Raw genomic sequence first — 18962 nt, forward strand, 5'->3', positions numbered from 1 at the left:
TCGACTATTATTCCATCTTCTCCAGCAGTTTTCCCCGGTTCATGTCTTGCAAGGCTCTTCAAACTTCATCGCTAGTTATAGGAGCCTTTGTATTCTGTGCATCGCTACTTTGAATGAAAGTAGCCTAGCAGCTCTGCGCACTGTACAGGGCAGTACAGAATTCTTCCGCTACTTTTACTATGTCATTGAAATTGCTGATGTAATTACCCTGCTTATCTCTTAGTGCATACACCTTGCCTTGTCCTATGCGAAGTTTCTTCTCACTGATTTCATGCTGCGTCCATATTTTGCTGCTTCCTCAGTTTTTTTCCACGTTCTAATTCCGACTAACCCGTACTTTCTTCCTATTGATCAGTTTTGACAGTTCAGGTATCAATGTTTACATAAGGAATGCCCAAGATTGGTATTCACTTGAACGCCACTGTGCACTGATCTATAACTGTTCTCACTTTGTGCCTACTGCAAGCAGGCAAATTCAACCGAAGTGGCAGTTCGGGCTATCACTTCCATGTCAGCATTGAGGAACAACTTCTCCATAGATTTACAGCTCGTCGACAGCGGAGCATATAGGAGCAATTGCAAGGGCCACAAATTTTTGTGCGGAGACTTCGGTTTGAACGGAGACATAGGGTGTGTGCGTGCTTCAGGTATGCGGAAGCTAGCAGACGAGAATCGAGGCAGCCTAAATATTGCGCTAAATTTACATATCAATTTAAATTGCCGTTTAGAAAAGTCAGAATTAAACGAAAAACAAACAACTTGTAAGCTTCTTTGTCTCTTCTTTCCCGAGGGGAACATGCAATTTTACTTTTATAGTGCATCTTCGTGCTTCCAGGCAGGTATAATCTTTGTTATGGTATCTTCAGCAGCGTAAAATTTTCGTAAAGCCGGCTTCAGCAAGCTTTCGTTGACGAGCATTGGTATTTCTAATATTATTCAGCTTACCTAATATTAGTAAGACAATTCAAAAATAAGAAAATGATTTGAGAGCTCTTGCTTCAATTTTGTCTGACCTGCACAAGGCCCGCACGCAGCACTTGAAGCTAACTCAAATTTCCCGTGATTTCGCGCTTGCCCCTTAACACTGTCTACATTACAGTGTCTGCGCATAAGTATTTTGCAAGTAAGGTGTTGCATACCTCTCTTTATGCAATACCAAAAGTATTCTTTTCACACTCAAAAAGATCTTTGTTGTCACAAGGCGCGGTTCATAAGATTGAACGCACACTCTGGCCTCAAACCAGGGCGTTTTATACTCGAAACGTCCGCAGGGTCAGAGACCGAGTATCATCCCCTCCGTGCCCCCAATTTCCAAGCATTCATCCCGATCGGCACCGCACGTTTCTCTGCAGTGTTCCAGAAGGTGCCGGTACAGTTCATAAGGATCAATCATTGACCTTCCGCAAAACATGCAGTCCAAATCCAGGTTCTCGATGGCAACGTAATCCTCGGGGTGCCACTGCTGCTCCTGAGGTGCCGTCTGGTGCTCCTGAGGCGCCGTCTGGTGCTCCTGAGGCGCCGTCTGGTGCTCCTGAGGCGCCGTCTGGTGCTCTTGGTACGTCATCTGCTGCGTGTAGACAACAAAGGCTTGGTCTTCTGCTCGTTCCTGCAGAAGAGGACTAGCGGTTTTCTTAATGTTTTCGACGTCTTCCTTCTCAAGGCTTCCGCCTTCTTCTCGGACTTCCTCTCGCGACATCTGGGGCTCCTGATTGGTCTTCTTCTTCATCTCCTCTTCAGCATCGTGGATGGCCATGTGTTCGAAGAAGGTAGACGCGTAGCGGAAGCCTTTCTGGCAGACAGAGCAGACGATGTTTATCTTGGGCGTGTGCACCAAGTGGTGTCTCATGAGGTGGTGCTTCTGGCCGAAGCAGCGGCCGCACAGCGAGCACTGGTAAGGACGAGCGTCCGAGTGCGTGATCTCGTGCGTGCGCAAGCCGGAGACTCGCTTGAAGCCCTTGCCGCAGTGCTGGCACATGTTGCTCGTCTGGCCGTGCTGGGTGCGCATGTGGCGACGTAGGTTGTAGCGCAGGCTGAACGCCCTGTGGCACACCGGGCACCGGTGCGTCGGTGCTGGAGGAGGCTTGGGGGCCGCCGGCGCTGCTGCGACGGTTTCCACCTTAAGCTGCGGTCACCGGAAATTTGAAACAGAAAGTATGCAGAAACTCCACTGCAGTCATCTAAGTAAGCGTAAGCATACCCCCAAATTCCAAGTTGACCCACCCCCAAATTTCAGTTGGGTCACCCCTAAATTTCAAGTTGGTCCAACCCCAAATTTCAAGTTGGCCCAATCCTACTATAGGTTTCCCCATGCATTTTCTATGAAGCCGGATGCATCCCCATGGGTATGCACAAGTCCGATCATACGGGCATTCTCTCTGATCAATTTTCTTTTTTCTTTCAATCATTCCTTATCGATTATAAAGCTACCAATCATCTACATATACACTATTATAACGAATCAAATGTCTTAGCTTCGCAAATTACGTATTTTTCTGCAGACACAAGCTTTACACTTTTCGCGTGACGGACAGATTTTGCTGGGATATTCGCCAAATAATGCTTACGCATTAAAAAAAGTTGTCGCAGTTTCACCTGAAAGGCGAAGCATCAATTGCGATAGCAAATTTGTAGAGAGCTATAACGGAGTAATGATATTAGCTTTATCAGCTGTATAAACTTGCACATGCAGCAGCACCGGCAACACGCAGAACTGTTGTCGACGCCGTCGGCGTTTTGCCCGCGTTCGCTCAAAATGCGTGCGGCGTTGGTGACAGTTGCCGGAGCCTCTGATATAAATAGGCACTTGGTGCCGCAGCTAAACGTCGCCTCCCTTCCCTCCCCCTCCTCCCCCCCCTCCCCCACGCCCTCTCGCGCGTCGGAAGAAGGCGCGTTTGCTCTACATATATGGTGATTGTAAAGGAGGAAAGAGACGCCTACTTCTGCAGCCCTTAAGCGAGCACGGCGCAGAACGCGCGTCTGTTCTCCGCCGTGCAAGCGCGCCGTGAAAGCGCGCGCCCCTCGCGCTCTTTCACTCGCACATACAGCGTTCGGCACGCGGCGACGATTTCATCTCCATTGACGTCATACGGAACCTCACGGCGACGGCGACGGCGACACCGACGCAGAAATCTGCTTTTGAGTGTCCATATAATTGCTATCGCAATAAAATATGCAGATCCACCGTACCTCTTGGAATCGATGTGAAGCGAAGATTTAGTGAAGCGGTTAATGAAATGCTATAAATCTGCCCATTTCGTTCCTGCGTCTTTGGCATAAAGGAAACTGGCGAGCGAGCGCGCTTGTGCACCCGCGGTACGCAATGTGACACACAAGGGTGCTCATCTCAAAGAGCAAGTTGGCGTTGACACTGTAGAAGTATACGTGAGATTGTGGCCTAATGGTTAGAGCATCGGATGGCTGTGCTGGGAGACCGAGGTTTATTCCCAACATTGGGCACATAATCGATACTTTCCTTTCCTTAAGCATAGTCATGGAGGAAAGAAACAACATAGGAGAGGCCCTGACGTCACGTTCTTGAAGCCGGAAGTGCAACCATGTTGGTGTGCCACCTCCCTTTGCGTCTCCAGTCAACTCGCTTGAGCAGATAGGCGCTATAGCCTTGAACTGGCATTGCTACGAGCCGCCGGAAGTGTCTTGCTGCTGACGCGCGTCAGAACAAAGCCTACGAAATAACACTTTTAGTGAAGCAGACGCGCTCCTGTGTGCTTCTGTGGCACGTCGAAGAAGACGACGAAGACCGCGCCGTGATTGCTTGAGTGTCTTTGTTGCTGGCTGACATGTACACTCACAGACCCAAACACAACTTTCTCTTCTCTCTGGGGTTTTACGTGCCAAAACCAGTTCTGATTATGGTGCACGCCATAGTGGAGGGCTCCAGATTAATTTTGACCACCTGGGGTTATTTAACGTGCACTACAACCCAAGCACACGGGCGTTTTTGCATTTCGGCTCCATCGAAATGCGGCCGCCGCGGCCGGGATTCGATCCCGCGACTTCATGCTCAGCCGTGCAACGCCTTAGCCACTGAGCCACCGCGGCCGGGTTAGCTTACACACCACACTCCAAGGTCAACTTGTCTCGCGAACAGAATGTGCTGCGAGAGAGACACGGGCCTAAAAATCTTATCTCACTTTTCAGAGGTCGAGAGCAGCAGCGAGAGCTTCAGAGCGTAGTTGCTATGGCAACATTGATGCTTGCCGAACGAGTCCCAGTGCTCCTCTGCGAAGAACACCACGTGGCTTCTGCCACACACTCTTCAACTGGTCCGAGCTAGCCGCGGCCTCTCCTACGTTTTCCTTCTTCATGAGTATAGTTAATAGGCGAGATAGAAGCAGCGCCCAGCAGCCACGGTCAGGTCAGGAAAATCGGGGAAGGCTCGCAAAGGAAGCTTTGCTTTAAATTTCAAGCTAATAAACAATTTTTCGCACATTCACGAAACTTTTTTTTGTGTAGTCGAGTGTCACGAACAACGTCAGCTGTAAAGAGCGAACTGCTAAAGTACCGCAACATACTTCCTAGTACAGTACACAGGGGCCGGTATAATCTTATGATACCTTTCGCCCCAAGTTCACTCGTTTATCATCTAACGCCTGCGACCGCCCGATCCCGCTGATAACGTAGAAAACGCCGCACGAACCTCTTATGAAGAGCGGCGTAAGGAAATATTGTCGAAGCGTTTCGTTATTACGGCCATGGTTTCTTTTGAAACGCTGTTAATTACAGGCCTCGGCGTTTGCCAGACAACTATAGCATCTGTACTGACTTCACACAATTAGCATAAGACGTCTGTGCCGGGTGAACCACCTTAGAAGGGAGGGTGAGAGAACGTAAGCGTTCCTTATTGGACTCAAAGTCTGGTTCTTCACCTCCTAAGCTATGCTATCGAGGACTTCTTTGGCAGCTACCCGCAGTGAGAACCGAGTTACTATAACTGTCTGCTGTGGAGCGTGAGGTCGGAGGTTCGACTCCCGTCAGCGGCGGCCGCATTCTAATGGGAGTAGCATGGAAGAACACTTGCGTGTAGTTAAAGTTTAGGTGGCCATCGGAATAAAACCGGAGTCTTCCACTATACGGCGTCCCTCATATCCCACCGTTCACAGTTCTAGTATGTTAAACCTCACAATCTAACCTCGTGGTGTTCACCTAAGGTATTCAAAGTTGTATGTCCACATATCGTCGATAAGCTGGCCAAACTTATTCAGGAGTTGGTAGGAAGGTCTGGCGTAAAAAAATATTTATAGTGTGATTGCATAGCTGCGTATTCGACGACGCCGCATTTTGAACATTCGAGTCTCCTCTACCACCTGTAGAGATTACTCATTGTAAGTCAGATGGGTACTGGTATGCTTCTCTAATGGTTACAGCGTTATGCCTGGTTAGGATTCAGAAGTGCGATGCCGCTGACGTCGCGTAGCTTCTCTTAAGAAGTAGTCTATATTAACTTTCAGGGTCCCGAGAAAAACCCCGCGGTAGTATTAATAATTTAACGCTGTTAAATTCATTGGAGGGGCTTAGGTACACCATTTATGGAGCAATATTTTTTAAATACATGCTTGTAGATGCAACAGAAAATGAATGTCCACCACGTGCACACTGCGAATCTAAAGTAGTGGCACAAATAAAAATATACCATTTTTATTGCCCACAAATTGCGTTCCCTCTCGCCGTTTAATAGAATATGTATTCACCTTCGTTACTTTAGAGGAAGCAGCTTTCCAACTAAAACATTGTGGCTGCCAGTGAAATTGTAGAAAACACATGTGATCAACATCAATGCACAGATGAATATCACTAGATCTCTGCAATAATTACTGCATCTCTGCAATAATTAGTCCCTGTTTCTATGATACTGAAAGCTCATGCTAAAACGCCACCATGCCAGCACCCATTGCCTGTTTTTGTGGTCACGTCAACTTCCTGTCTCTAGGACACTGAACTCGAGAATCGTTATATGCCTCTAATAAACATGGGATTTTCCGAGCTGCCAGAGCTGCTCCCGTTCTTTAATTTTTTTTTACTTTTTAATGGGAAACGATGTGACGATAAGAACAAAGAATAAGTACCACGGCGGGCACCGCGTCGCACCATTTATGACGCATATGCGATGAAACGCAGTTCATACAGCATTGAAAATGACTCCACGTGCCCGTATATACTTTCGCTCTTTTCCTATTTAAATTGGGCACCGTATGGTTGGCCCATCCCTGTGTTTCTGCTTGTTACTAGAACAGACATATATTCATTGTCGTAATAAAAACAAAATGTTTGTCGTGTTTTCGCCGTAAAAGCCGAATACGTAGCAGATGTTCCCATCGGCAAGAACCTCGCACGTGGCTTTTCTATCGCTCTTCGAGCATGAGAATTAGTGAAACTTGATTGATGCGTGTTTTTTAATGGTTTAGCGAAGCTTACAACGAACTTGAGCTCCTTCGTATCAAACGCAATTTGCTTTTAAATGACTTCGGCTTGTCGTGCTAAAGAGCGCAAAAGCGCGTGTAGAGGTACAGACTTTGCATCGAGGACATCCTGTTCGTAGGGCTAACATAGTTTTTTTTTTCGGCACTTTCTCTTTCTTTTCTGGTCTTTCTTCTTCGTTATTTTCGCAGGAACAGCGTTTGTAACCGCGCAGCGTAAACTGGTGTTGCTATCTGAAAAGATGGGCGCTGAAGAAGCGTCAACGATATGTCACGTTTTCTCGCACTGCATAATTTTGATGGTGTTGTCAGCTGTCGCGCAAAATACGCCGCTTGGCAGAACATTGAAGCCTTTTCTTCCCGTTATTTCCTCGCCTCAAGACACGATCGACATATGTCGCCCTTGACTGCTGCAAGTGTCACAGAAACCGCTTAGGTGTACGGTGAAGTCAATATGTGGCAAAGTAGCGTGAAGGACAATTTTTACTCCTTTACACGATCGACGAATTGTGCACTGCAATGTGACATCAATACTCGTACTGGGGAGAATCATCTATAACGTCGAGAAGCTTGGCGACCAAAAATTTTGACGCCTCCAATTCTTCGCAAACAGACGCAGTGTCACAAAGCGGACGGACTTTTGGTTCCGCCGCGAAGTCCATTTTATGAGTTTACTGCATTCATTTGTACGAAAGAAGTGCCCATGCTCGTGCCATTTATTGCACGTTCGCGCGCTGCAGGACGTACTTTTCGAGCTGGGAAACAAGGCTCAGTGCAAAACGCTCCACTTCATCAAGCATATCGGGCTTGACAAAACATATCTAATTCGATTCCTGTTCACGTGTACACTGGTGCGAGAAGTCTTAGTAAGTAAGGATTCTTCTCTACCGATTCTGTTCTGTTCTTGTCGCCCGTCACACTAAGTGATCGATACCGGTGATTACTTAGTGGGCGTGGCGTACTGCCAGTCCAATTACGAAGGGCAAAACTAATGAAAAATGGAAAGAATCGTCGAAATAAAAATGGAATGAGCGTCCCAAGCCAAAACAGCCATAACCCTTGCTTCAGTGAAAGCAATATTTTGACAAAACTCCGTGGTTGTGCTGTCGCCTCGCTGTTGCTAAATTGAACCCTAAGGCGCGTTCTTCTTTTTCTTTCTTTTCTTTTTCTTAATCGCCTAGCATTGCAGTAAATTATCTAGAAACCACCTGTTTAGTGGTACATTATACCAGCGCAGACGAGGAGTGTAATTAGGCCGTGAATTCAAATAGTGAGCACATCGCACGTCGTGAAAGTAGACGCAATGACTCCGTTTCACGTATACGATCGAATTATGAGTTTACGTTGCGGCCGTTTTACAGTGGGGCACTTGGTGGTAGGGCATCGAAGGATAACCCAGTCGGGTAAGTAAGTACATCCTGAATAACAGAATGCATGCACGCTCATCTATAAATGCAGGACGTGATCTATAACTATACTGAAAATCATATTTAAAAAAAATAAGGCACATTCACGGTTTAGTGTGACGCACGTCTTCGACTGAAACGCTCAAACCGACGGTCTTACTGCTTAACGTCGCCTCGTCGTAGGTACAGCCCTTGTATCGCTTAGGATATGTTAGTCAGACAAAGGCTGTAACGTATGTACCTCGAGAACGGGCTCAACTTGAACGGAGCCCTCCAGGAAGATGACAGCGCGCTGCTCGAAGGCGGACCTCAGGTCCAGCTTGTGGACATTCTGCATGTGCTTCTCGAGAAAGTGGCGCCTTCCGAACGTCATGCTGCACACCACACACTCGAACGCCTTGCCCTGTAAGAGTGGATAAGCCAAAGCCGCGCTCATTAGTTCGGGGCAATAACACTTGGAGCGGTTCGTGTGACAGGCAGTGGTCGATTATTGCGCCGAAATGGCTAATTCCTTCTCTAGCGAGGGGGCGTCATCGGTTACTTAGGCGCTCTTCTTCTTATAGTTGAACCTGGACTAGGCTTAGTTCCTACAAGAACTCGCCTAGCCTTGCTCCTTAATCGTGTGTTACTGCAAGCCTAAAGAAACGCAGTGCCTTGGTATTCGATTTCAGGACCTTCAGTGCAGGAACCCGATGCTCTAGAAATCTACACCATGTCGCATGCCACATTAATATCTCTAGATAAAATATATGAAGAAGACAGTACGGATTACATTGCAGAGGCAGGTAGCTTTTCTAAAGCCCAGATTTGGAGGATAAAGTGAGGCTGGCAGGGTCATACTTGTATAATGTGAGGGACAATATCCGCAACGTTCTGTCGGACAGAGAGATAGAGAAGCTTAATGATGAGAAAAGCAGAGAGGTCGGCCTGAGACACATTTTTAGCCAGCTGCTCTGAGCTCGGAGAGGGGGAAGAAAGAGGGAAAGAGGGACAATATGGGGGACGATGACGATATACCGAACAGGTGAAAAGCACATACTGCCTACTAATAGGCCTACTAATAGCTTAGAGTCCAGGCCTTCGACTGTTCCCTCATGCGTGTCGATCGCTGATAAAAAAAACAAAACAAAAAAACAAGTAAGGCCTGGATAGCCTGAAAACTACATATACAGTCAAGCCAAGGGCCAGTTATACCGTCCTCTGACACCGCTTGGCTATCACGACAGGCAAGATTATCAGACAATTTTTAGTTGACCTTCATTGCATTGAGGGCCATCACATACCAGATGTCACATGCTTTATGGATTCATGCACATGGCTCGCCTCGATCGCCCTATGAAAACTGCCGGAATAAGATAACGCGTGCCGAGAGAGAGCAAACTGAGTCGAGTTCGGTGTGAGGGTCGGTGTGATAAAATCATGAAGTCACATCACACCGTACATCACAGGATCAAATCAGCTGACGCAGGGCAAGGCCAGGTACAAATCTCTGAGAGGCCTTCGTCCTGTGCTTTCGACTTCGAAAGTCTGATGCTGATGATGAACTTGATGAATTGCAGATCTAAGCGCTGTCGTCTCGGTCATTGCACTGTGCTTCCAATGAGATGCGCACTTTCAACAAGCAGCTATACGTGTGAGCGTGCGGGACGATGCATGTGCCAGCTTTTACTTTCGACAGACAAAACAGCGGCAAAAACGCGGACACGCAAATTAAAACATTGTGTGTACACCGCTTTCGCCGTGGAGGAAAGAAACAACTAGGAGGGAGCATTGAGCAAAACGGTTGAAGCCAAATGAGTTGGCCCAACACGTGATCATCACGTCAGAGCACGAGTTAGATTTTAGTGCTCCCTCTCTGCAGACAGAGCTACGGCAGAGCAGATGAACAAGTGCCGCAGCGATTATATATATATATATTGCGGCCGCATTCTCGTTGAAGCTGCTGTCAGTGAATCGTGGTGGTTCGAATCTTCAATCAAACAGTTCAGTCACGGCACTGGTCACATGGGCTGGAAATATTGTCCGCCTTTTGACCGTATTGACCGGCTTTTTTTGAGCACAAGGTCACGGTCTCGTTTATATGCTGCGCCAGTCGCGTCTGATCAAGGCGGAATGCAAATAAGGCAGCGCCCTGATTAATCCGCCCATTTCAATATAGACCTGCTAGCTTCCAGCTAAACGTGGTAGAAAGACCGCCTAAGATAGGCGCGTGCCCCGAGTTAGATCACCGTACCAGGACGAAGATTTCTTAAACGGTGTAAATTTTGAGATTTGTCATCTCGCTCTTCCTTTCCTCCTTCCTCCCCTCCTTTCTATCTTTCCTTCTATGTTTCTCTCGTCCTTTCCGAAGAGTAGGCAGGCGTCGTGCCCCTTCTGGTGGCAGTTGCCAGCCTTGCTTCTCGCTTTCTCTTTCCTGTGTGTATGTTTACAAATCAAATAATAATAATAATAATAATAATAATAATAATAATAATAATAATAATAATAATAATAATAATAATAATAATAATAATAATAGTATTTTCGATAAACTCAATCAAGAAAATTATGAGTTTCTTTAGCAGTTCGGTCCTACTAGACAATGGATGACAATCTTTCCCTTTCACGAAACTTGATAAATTACCGCGTAGCGTCGCGGCATTTACGTGTCAGAAACAGGAGGCACTCTAGAGCCCACCCTAAGAGCCAGGTCTGGCGAGCTGCTTTTCCTGTGCGTTACGTTTAAGTGCATCGGCTTCTCGACGCCAGCGCGTAAGCTGTAGAGTTGAAAAACCAAGAAATCGCAGGGCTTGTAATTGCCTTAGACGATTAGCGCTGTGGCTGGAGTGGAATACAAGTTGCTTGCGACCGTGGTGTGAAAGAGGCGCTCAGAGGCATCGCCAATGATAAATGAACTTCAAAACTGGCCGTATGGAGCTCGCTTCTTTTTCATTAGATGCCATCCGTGAGCAGCAGGAAACATTAAAGAAAAGGTGCACCAGTTTAGAGAGAGTTTGCAGCTTAGCCTTCGTACACTTCAATGACGCTCATCGGTGATGTCCGAGGTAAAATTTCGCGCACGCTCACGCCTTCTATTCAAAGGCATTAGATTGGAGATCTATACGCATTTGTCCAACATTTCTATAGTGCATGGATCACCAAGAAACTTTCAAGTAGCACAGTGTCTGCTTCGGTCAAAAGCTGGAAGCATCGGGGTTTCCAATGCAGCCATGGGGATATTAGTGCGCGAAACGTAGAGATAAGCAAAGTCATCGAGAGATTAGAGGAGTACTGACATAATATTTCCGGCTATTCATTTTATTTTTGCATTACTGAAGTTCCTAGGCCTCTAATGTATAGAAAAATAGCGACACGTGTCAGAGCGCCCTATTTGATTTAATATAATAGCTGTCACTGTGGCGTGACGTCATGACCCAGAATGTGGTCACGTGGGTGCAGGACATTGCGACGTTTTGACACTCGCTCCGGCTCGCTCGTTCGCCCTCCTATGCCTTGTGGGGGCCGATAATTCTGGCGGGAAGCATAAAAGGCGACCGGAGCGAGTCGGAATGAGTGTCAAAGCCTCTCAAAGTCCTGCTACCATGTGACTACCTTTTGCGTCATTACGTCACAACGCAGTAGAAACGCAACCGAAACTGGCTAAGAAGAAAGCTATTATTTTAAATTATTCAGCGCTCTATGAAGATTTGCCAGTATCTTTCTTGCAATTTAGAGGCCCCGGACCTTCATTTGACGCAAAAAATGAAGAGTAAAAAATATCCTGTCAGTACCCTTCTATTGTACAAAATGTAGAGATGAGGTAAATCCACTGGAAAAATAATGTGCACAATGTAGAGATAAGAGAAACTAATTGGGATAATAATCTGCAAATTGTAGAGATCGAGGAAGTCATGGACAGACAATGGGCAGCCGCCCCTACCATGCACTTTCTTCGGTTTTAGTGTACGCCTGCAAGGTTAGCTCTGGGAGTGTTTGCTAGCGCCGCTCGCGCCCACGGAACATCGTTTTAACCGCAGGCCTCTCACGTCTAAGCTGAATTAGTGTTTCTCTTTAGTGTGCCTTTACATATAAATACGTTATCTCCTTCGTTATAACGAGTTTTTCGCTGTGCACAGCGTTTTCCCGTAGCCGCCCACCTGGGTGTGCACGTTCACGTGCTTGTCGCGGTGCTCCTTCTGGCGGAAGCAGCGATTGCACTTTGGGCACGGGTACGGCTTCTCGCCCGTGTGGATGCGCAGGTGCTTGAGCAGGGTGGTGCGGTTGGCCAGCACCTTGCTGCAGGTGGAGCACCTCACGCGGTCTTTGTCCGCCGAAGTCCTCGACGTCGAATTTCCGCACTTCCCGCAGCTCCCACCTCTGCCGTTGACGCTGTCGTCGTTAGCGATGTTTGTGGCTCCGTATGACTCTGTACCATTGTAGACGGGAGTAGCCACTCCGATGCCGCCTTCGTCGTCGCTGCGTGGCTCTTGCTTGACAACGAAGACCGTCGGTGACGTCATCATTGGTGAGATACGCCGCTCAGAAGCGCCGTCGAACACGATGACGTCTTTCACGGGACTTCGGGGACTGGGTGGTCCGTAGCTTGGTTTTTGCTGCGGGATGTCGGCAGTTAGGTGTGAAATAGCTTCGGAAGTTGACCTTGTTTTAATATAGGAACCGCGCAAAGTAGGGGACAAGAAAGCAAGAATAGGGGTGAAATGCAAAACGCTCACGTACATAAATTTAGGTGCTCGTTAAAAAAGCCCCAGGTGGTCAAAATTAATTCGGAACCTACCCACCCACTCCACTATGACGTGCCTCAGAATCAGATTGTGGTTCTGGTGCATAATACCTCAGGCTATAATTAACTATTTTTAAAGAAAGAAAGCACAGGACATGGCCGTGCTCTCAGGACACGGTGTTGCCCACAGCACGTGGCTCTCTCTTTTCCCTACTTGTGTGAAATGGGGCGCGTAAATTCTCAAACAAGGAGCAACGTTTGCTAGCTCTTCGGATTTGGTCAAAATTTCCGGATCGGAATTTTCGTATACAGATTTGTAGTAATGATATTGGAAACATTGCCATTTTACACGTGCGTTGGAAGGCCAAGAACAGAGCAGGAGCTAGCTAACAACCTGACGTTATGCCTGAAATTTCGAGGTGCAACATTCCACAGAGGAACTGAAACACGGTTCAAACCGTACGAAATGCTTCACCAGTGAGCGCGGTGAAGGTATGGCTTGTAAGAACAGTTGGGAAAGAACTAGCTTACGCAGAGGCTTGGGCAGAATAATGGCTCTAAAGAAAATGGTGAATCGAAGTTTCTGCTCGTGAGAGCGTCGTTAATTAACAGAAAGTGCTCTGCAGTTTAGTATAGTGCCTATTTCAGTGGAACGATATCATACTGTAAGCGATGCGATTCGTGAGTTCGTTGCACAATTGCACATTTCATCGTATACACTGGATGGCACACGGTTTTAGAGAAGTTAGTAGGTCACTGTTAACACACACCAAGATTCAATGCTCTGCTTCATGCTTTATAATGTGCCTCAGCCGTACACTGAACTCTCAACCGGCACCGACGCAACTAGACTGTAGAAGACGACATTCTAAATTGCTCCTTTATCTCCGTCTAACCCAACTCCGTGCATTCCAGCGAGACTTATGGGTCGCGTCGTTCGACCAAAACACAAAAACCACGGAAGGGCTGCCCCCATTGTCCGCCTTTGATCGCCATCCGCGCGACGCCGACCGACTGCAAGCCCTACGAAAGAATTAGAAGCGCACAACCGGCCAGCCAGCCGGCTTTCGCTGGCCGATTGGTTCACGCGAGATCTTGGCTTCACTGTACTTCACGGAGTTGGTAGTTCAGTAGAAAAAACAAAACTGTTCAGCTCCATACGGTTATCCCATGGCTACAACGTGTGATGATTGCTTAAGGCGGCACCTCGGGTTAGGTCGCACAGCGAGCGGCTATGCTGCTCGCAATACGTGGCAATTACGGCGCGCCGCTTCCATCTGAGAAGGGACGAAGGGAGGGGGAGTACACGTATATTGATAGGACGGGAAACGGGCGCAAGGCCTCCTGGACTTACCACCGGTTCCGCGCGACTCCGGTCCCAGAAGGAAGAGGACGCGCCGTTCCAAATGCGAGAGCCAGGGAAGTGGCAGGTGCGTTGGTTAGAGCCAGCACGCGTAAGGCCGCGCTTCGATCTCTTCACGCATCACGATTTGATGTCACGCGCCCGGTGGCTGCAGCGCGCGTACCCCCTTTTTTTGTCCTCTTCGCGATCCAGACATCCCGTGACGTTCCTGGATACTCGTGAGGTGGTGGCGCGAGGTGGCGCCACTGGCACCCGATATCCACGTCAGTCACCCAAGTACAAGTCTTGAGCTCGTCCTCCTTTTTTTTTTTTTTTCTGTGGCGTACTGGCTCGGCCATAGCGTAGTGGCTGGGTTTGGACGCACTGAGTTGATTACTAAGATCTACATCCTTCATCGTCCAGCAAAGGAAGAAGTTCCACGTTTCCTTGTGGCTTGTGTGGTAAAAAGCGTGGTCATCGTATAGCGTGGTTGAAAACCGGGAAAGAAGTGAATATATTAGTTCTTGGAAAGACTTTACATCTGACTTCCACAAGATAAACAAGCCAGCCTATTTTATTCACCTGTCACTGGCTCAGCGTTTACGGTGACTGTGCCAAGTAATTCAATGCACATTGGCTTGAAGAGGATCTTAGCACCGGGAGAGGAAAACAGTGGCTGGCCATATGTTGGAAACAAATGGGAAGAAACTTGTCAGAAGCAGCGAACTTATATAGGGTGGTGGCATACCAGGAAATGTACATTTGATACGGTAATCCCCACCGTTTTAGCCGACATTCCCAAAAATAAGACCTTGACCGACATTCTTGTATGGACTCGGATGCCAGCACTTTCCTTCCACCAAGGTGTGCCGATTTTTTTCTTTTTTTTTCTTTTTTACCCGTACTGACCGCAGAAGAGGATCGAGGCGAGGAGAAGGAATTTCTCTGGGCCAAGTTCTTGCAGGCGATGAGGCGATAATTTTATTTCTTTTGCTTATTCGCTCGCCATTTGTCATACTTAATTACAAAAAAAAAAGACAAAAAAAGACAATTTTAGAAATACTGTTCCGACTACTAGTTTGCCACTCTCGACATTCTTTCTCTGCGAGTTTCCTCTCTTGGACACTGTCGGGGGTGAGGGGGGGGGGGGGGATGCTTGCTCAGCCTTTTAAGAAATTCCAATTGTTTTAAGGAAAGTTTCTTGCTTAATACGCAGTACAGTGTTATTTTCCATTTTGATTCTTCCTCTCTTTTTTTATTTTCTGAGGCGCGCTGAGTCGCGTACCTCAGGACTTTCATTAAACTTTTACATCCATCCATCCATACCATTAAAATCTTGGGCGATCCCCCATAGTGGGTATGCGCCATCAGTAAAAGGAAAAAAAAATAACGTTGCGTGAGCCTGTACAACCAATGTGTTACACAAGACATTTCAAAAGCATAGGATAGTGAGGAATACCCTATTTTACCAGAGAGGATGCAGGGTATGGGATTACCTGAATACTTCGTAACGTGGACTGCTTAGCTCTTACAGGGCAGGGAGTTTTAATGTGCACAAAGTGGAATTTCATCAGGAAAATTCAGATAAAAAGCGCGGGGTTCCACAAGTCTCAGTGTTATCCCCACTGTTGTTTAATATCTTGCTAAGCTCCATTACTTGTTATCAGAATGTATGCACGTACGTTTACGGTGATGATACAGCGTTCTTTTGCTTCGGCAAATGATATTCAGTCACTGTACGAGTACTTACGGGAATACTTATGCGACTTGGAAGCTTGGCTGGATAGTATCCACTTAACCCTTAATGTAAATAAGGGCGTTGTTCTTGTCTTTCCGCTACATGACCGAGTTATTATATCCCTTTCGTACCGTCATTCCACTATTCCACAAGTGCAAAACGTCAGGTACATTGGAATTATTTATGATGGAAATCTTAACTGGCGTGAACATATTGAACATATAACTTCGAAAGCTTCCCGTGCAATGGGGATATTGAGAAGGATAAGCAATTATCAATGGGGTATGCGCGGAGACACACTTATAATGATTTACCGCATGTATATCCGACCTATACTAGAGTTCGGCTGTGTGTTATTCTCCGGCTCCCCTGATTATAAACTACTTCCACTAGTTTTGCTGGAACGGGAGGCGCTTCGCTTTTGTCTGGGGCTGCCAAAGTTTGTAGCAAACGCCCTGCTCTACAAGGAATCACGACTTCCTTCCCTAGAAATGAGATTTAAAATCTTGTGGTACCACCGTCTGTTTATTTCCCTGCGGTTAGATTTCGCACGCGTACTGTGAAGCAAGCTGTGTCTAATCCCACGTTAACTGCTTCTCTTGACTATTGAGACTTCCTATAAAGCTATATCCCTGGCGCAGCGAATCATTCAATACACGCAGACTTGAAGTAACCTTCACCTAATTACACCTGTCGGATTCCTCTGAAGTTTCACCTGCGCAGGCCTCGTTTCAGTCATTCCCCCTTTGCATTTTCTGTGATGAGGACGAAACAATAGACCACTTACTTCTGCCGTGCCGCCGCTTTACTATTCCGAGAGAAAGAATCTTCAAAAATTTATTTCGCAAAATTGGGCTTGATCTCACAATTCCTCTTACACTTTCATTTGGAGCTTCTACTCTCGTATACAGTCACATGGATGATTGTGCTACCATCCAAGAACTTATTATTGAGCCCAAGCGATTGGCCCGTTAAATCTGCTTCCTCATTATTGGAAGCAGATTTATTAATAAAATTCAAACTACGTCGTTCTTTGTGTACGTACATCTATCACTATAAATTTACCATTTCTCGTAAAATTGCAAGAGAAATTTACCTTCGATATCAGTAAGGTCTTATACACCCAGTGTTGGCCAATTCCACGCTTTGGGTATCAGCCCGATTGTACGAGGACAACGACAACAGCAACGACATCGACAACAGCAGTTCCGACTTCGGCCGAGTGCATGGAATACTATGTCCCGGCTTTCTTGAAGTTTCACGCAAGGTTTATAAAATGACGGATGCCTTTTTACTAGCGGGCGGCTTGCTTCTTCAAAGATAAACACGTCTCGTGGGTGCTTATCGTCAAACTCATAGATAAGCGAGCGCTAAATGGTGTAATTCACACCGCGGAATTATTTTTAGATATGTCGGAGATGACATTCGCTGCACTAGCCTTTCTCCGTTCTTTGCATAATCGCGTGCTATACGCGTGTTTCGCTCTTTCGTTAACGCCACAACGAGACCCCTGTAGTAGGAGCTGGAGCCACGACACGTTGAGAAAGCGCTAGCCACTGTGTTTGTCACCGCTGTGTGGATCAGGAACGTAATCTTTTAAGCGAAGCTTTATATGTCTAGGTGAAATCGTATATGGCTAGGCGAAATCGCCTGTGCGCGTAAAACTATCATCATCAGCACTGACTCGATCGTCGTCGTCGTCTTCTTCCGCAGCTGGCTCGTTGGCTCGTATAGTCGTGCTCGGCATGTGCTCGTGGCACTGCTCCCGCGTTCGTCGTCGTCGTCTGCTTCCACAGCTGGCTGCGTTTCCTATTAATCAGTCTGGCGCAGAATTTAACTTCTCTTCTGGCGTCGTTATGGGGAGGCCGCGTTTAAGAGTGTATGGGCCATTGCTTGAGGGGGTATAAGACATGCGTTGTCTTACGTAACGGACATGTTTAATTTTGAAGCAATTTAATTTCGAAGAATCGCAAGTGGCAATGGGCGGGCGAATGCTGCTAACCACGCCGCCGAGAAAAATCGAGACATCGAGTGCAAGCGACAACGTGGAATGCGGGCATACCGTCCGTGACGTCGTACTCTCCGTCGCAGCCGAACGTGTTTGTAACCTCATAATTGAGAAATACTTTATTGCACCCTCAGGATTGAGCCAGTGATAAACACAGGGGCCGCACGTTTCAGCTTCGCTGGTTAACCATCTTCACGGAGTGGAAAGGCCGACGAATTCTTTATGATCACCTCCCCCAAAATACAATCGTGCGTAACAATCAAAGTTACTACGAGCTCACAGAAAAAAAAAAAAGAAAACTCTCGCACGGGTGTTACGACTTTAGGTGTCAAAAATCTCTGCTTTGGACAAGTTTCCGACGCGGAAAGACTCCATCCACGTCCCACGCGGTAGGGGGGGAACCGACCTTCGACCACGCGGCACGCCCGAGATAACGGAGCCTGTAATTTTCGTCTTCTCGCGAAGGCGTGGCAAAAAAAACAAAACAAAAAAAAAACAAAAAAAAAAACTTACCGCAAGTGTGCCCGCGTGGATTGATGAGCACATCCGCTGACCGACTTCTTGGAGAAGAGGATAGTGGGTGTGAGAATTAATCGCTAGGCCTTCGCGAGTTAGGGGGCAGTGGCTCGTCGGCGTAGGTGCTTCAAAATGCCACGGAGTGTAACGCTGCTCGTAAAATAGTATTCAGTAAGGGTCCTTTTAAATTTTGACGGCTGTGGTCGACCTCCCCCGTTTTACTGCATGCGGCCTGTCTGCGATGTTATTTCTTCAAGGAGCGCCTTCGTGACACTGCGGTCGAAGTTAGTCTGTCAAAGTCTCGGAAACACCCGGTGCCACACCAAAAAAAAAGAAAAAAGAATAGTCTTTGTGAAGATACAATATGGAGCAGTTGACAGGAAAGGCTTCACGCGTGGTCGAAATAGTTTGTAATGGATGAGTGCGTCAAACGCAGTAACGGCGCAGCTCACGTGACAGAAACGAGCGCGTTAGCTGCCACAGCTACAAAATAAATGAAGTCTTCGAAGTCAACATCGCGATTTGATTCGCATTTACGACAGGAACATTTTGTCAAGAGGAAAACCTTGAGATGGTTTTTACGCGTGTTGCAATCTCGCGGGAACTGCCGTCAAAACTGAGCAACTTGTAGGCGTTTCAAGTCATGTACAGTGGCCTGAAGATCGAGGATGTGCTGAGTCCCACTTCAAGCGGTTTTCATGGTGCCATTGATACATAAGTCAGGGCGTTCCTACGGTGACACGGATGCCCGAAAGACGCCGACGTTCGCTACGGTTATCTGTCATCATCTCGTAATGC

At 47.2% G+C, this 18962-nt stretch overlaps 1 protein-coding gene across 1 annotated transcript; it reads right to left on the reverse strand.

Moving 5' to 3' along the window:
• Positions 1-1273: 1273 nt before the first annotated feature.
• Positions 1274-12339, reverse strand: LOC119440612 (zinc finger protein 135). The gene is made up of 3 exons (XM_049661061.1): positions 11977-12339; positions 8082-8243; positions 1274-2122 (listed from the first exon to the last, which is right to left on the reverse strand). Exons 1-3 carry the CDS (start codon positions 12337-12339, stop codon positions 1274-1276), a joined length of 1374 nt encoding a protein of 457 aa, XP_049517018.1.
• Positions 12340-18962: the final 6623 nt, after the last annotated feature.

The sequence above is a fragment of the Dermacentor silvarum genome, chromosome 1 (assembly GCF_013339745.2).
Source record: "Dermacentor silvarum isolate Dsil-2018 chromosome 1, BIME_Dsil_1.4, whole genome shotgun sequence".
NCBI lineage: Eukaryota > Metazoa > Arthropoda > Arachnida > Ixodida > Ixodidae > Dermacentor > Dermacentor silvarum.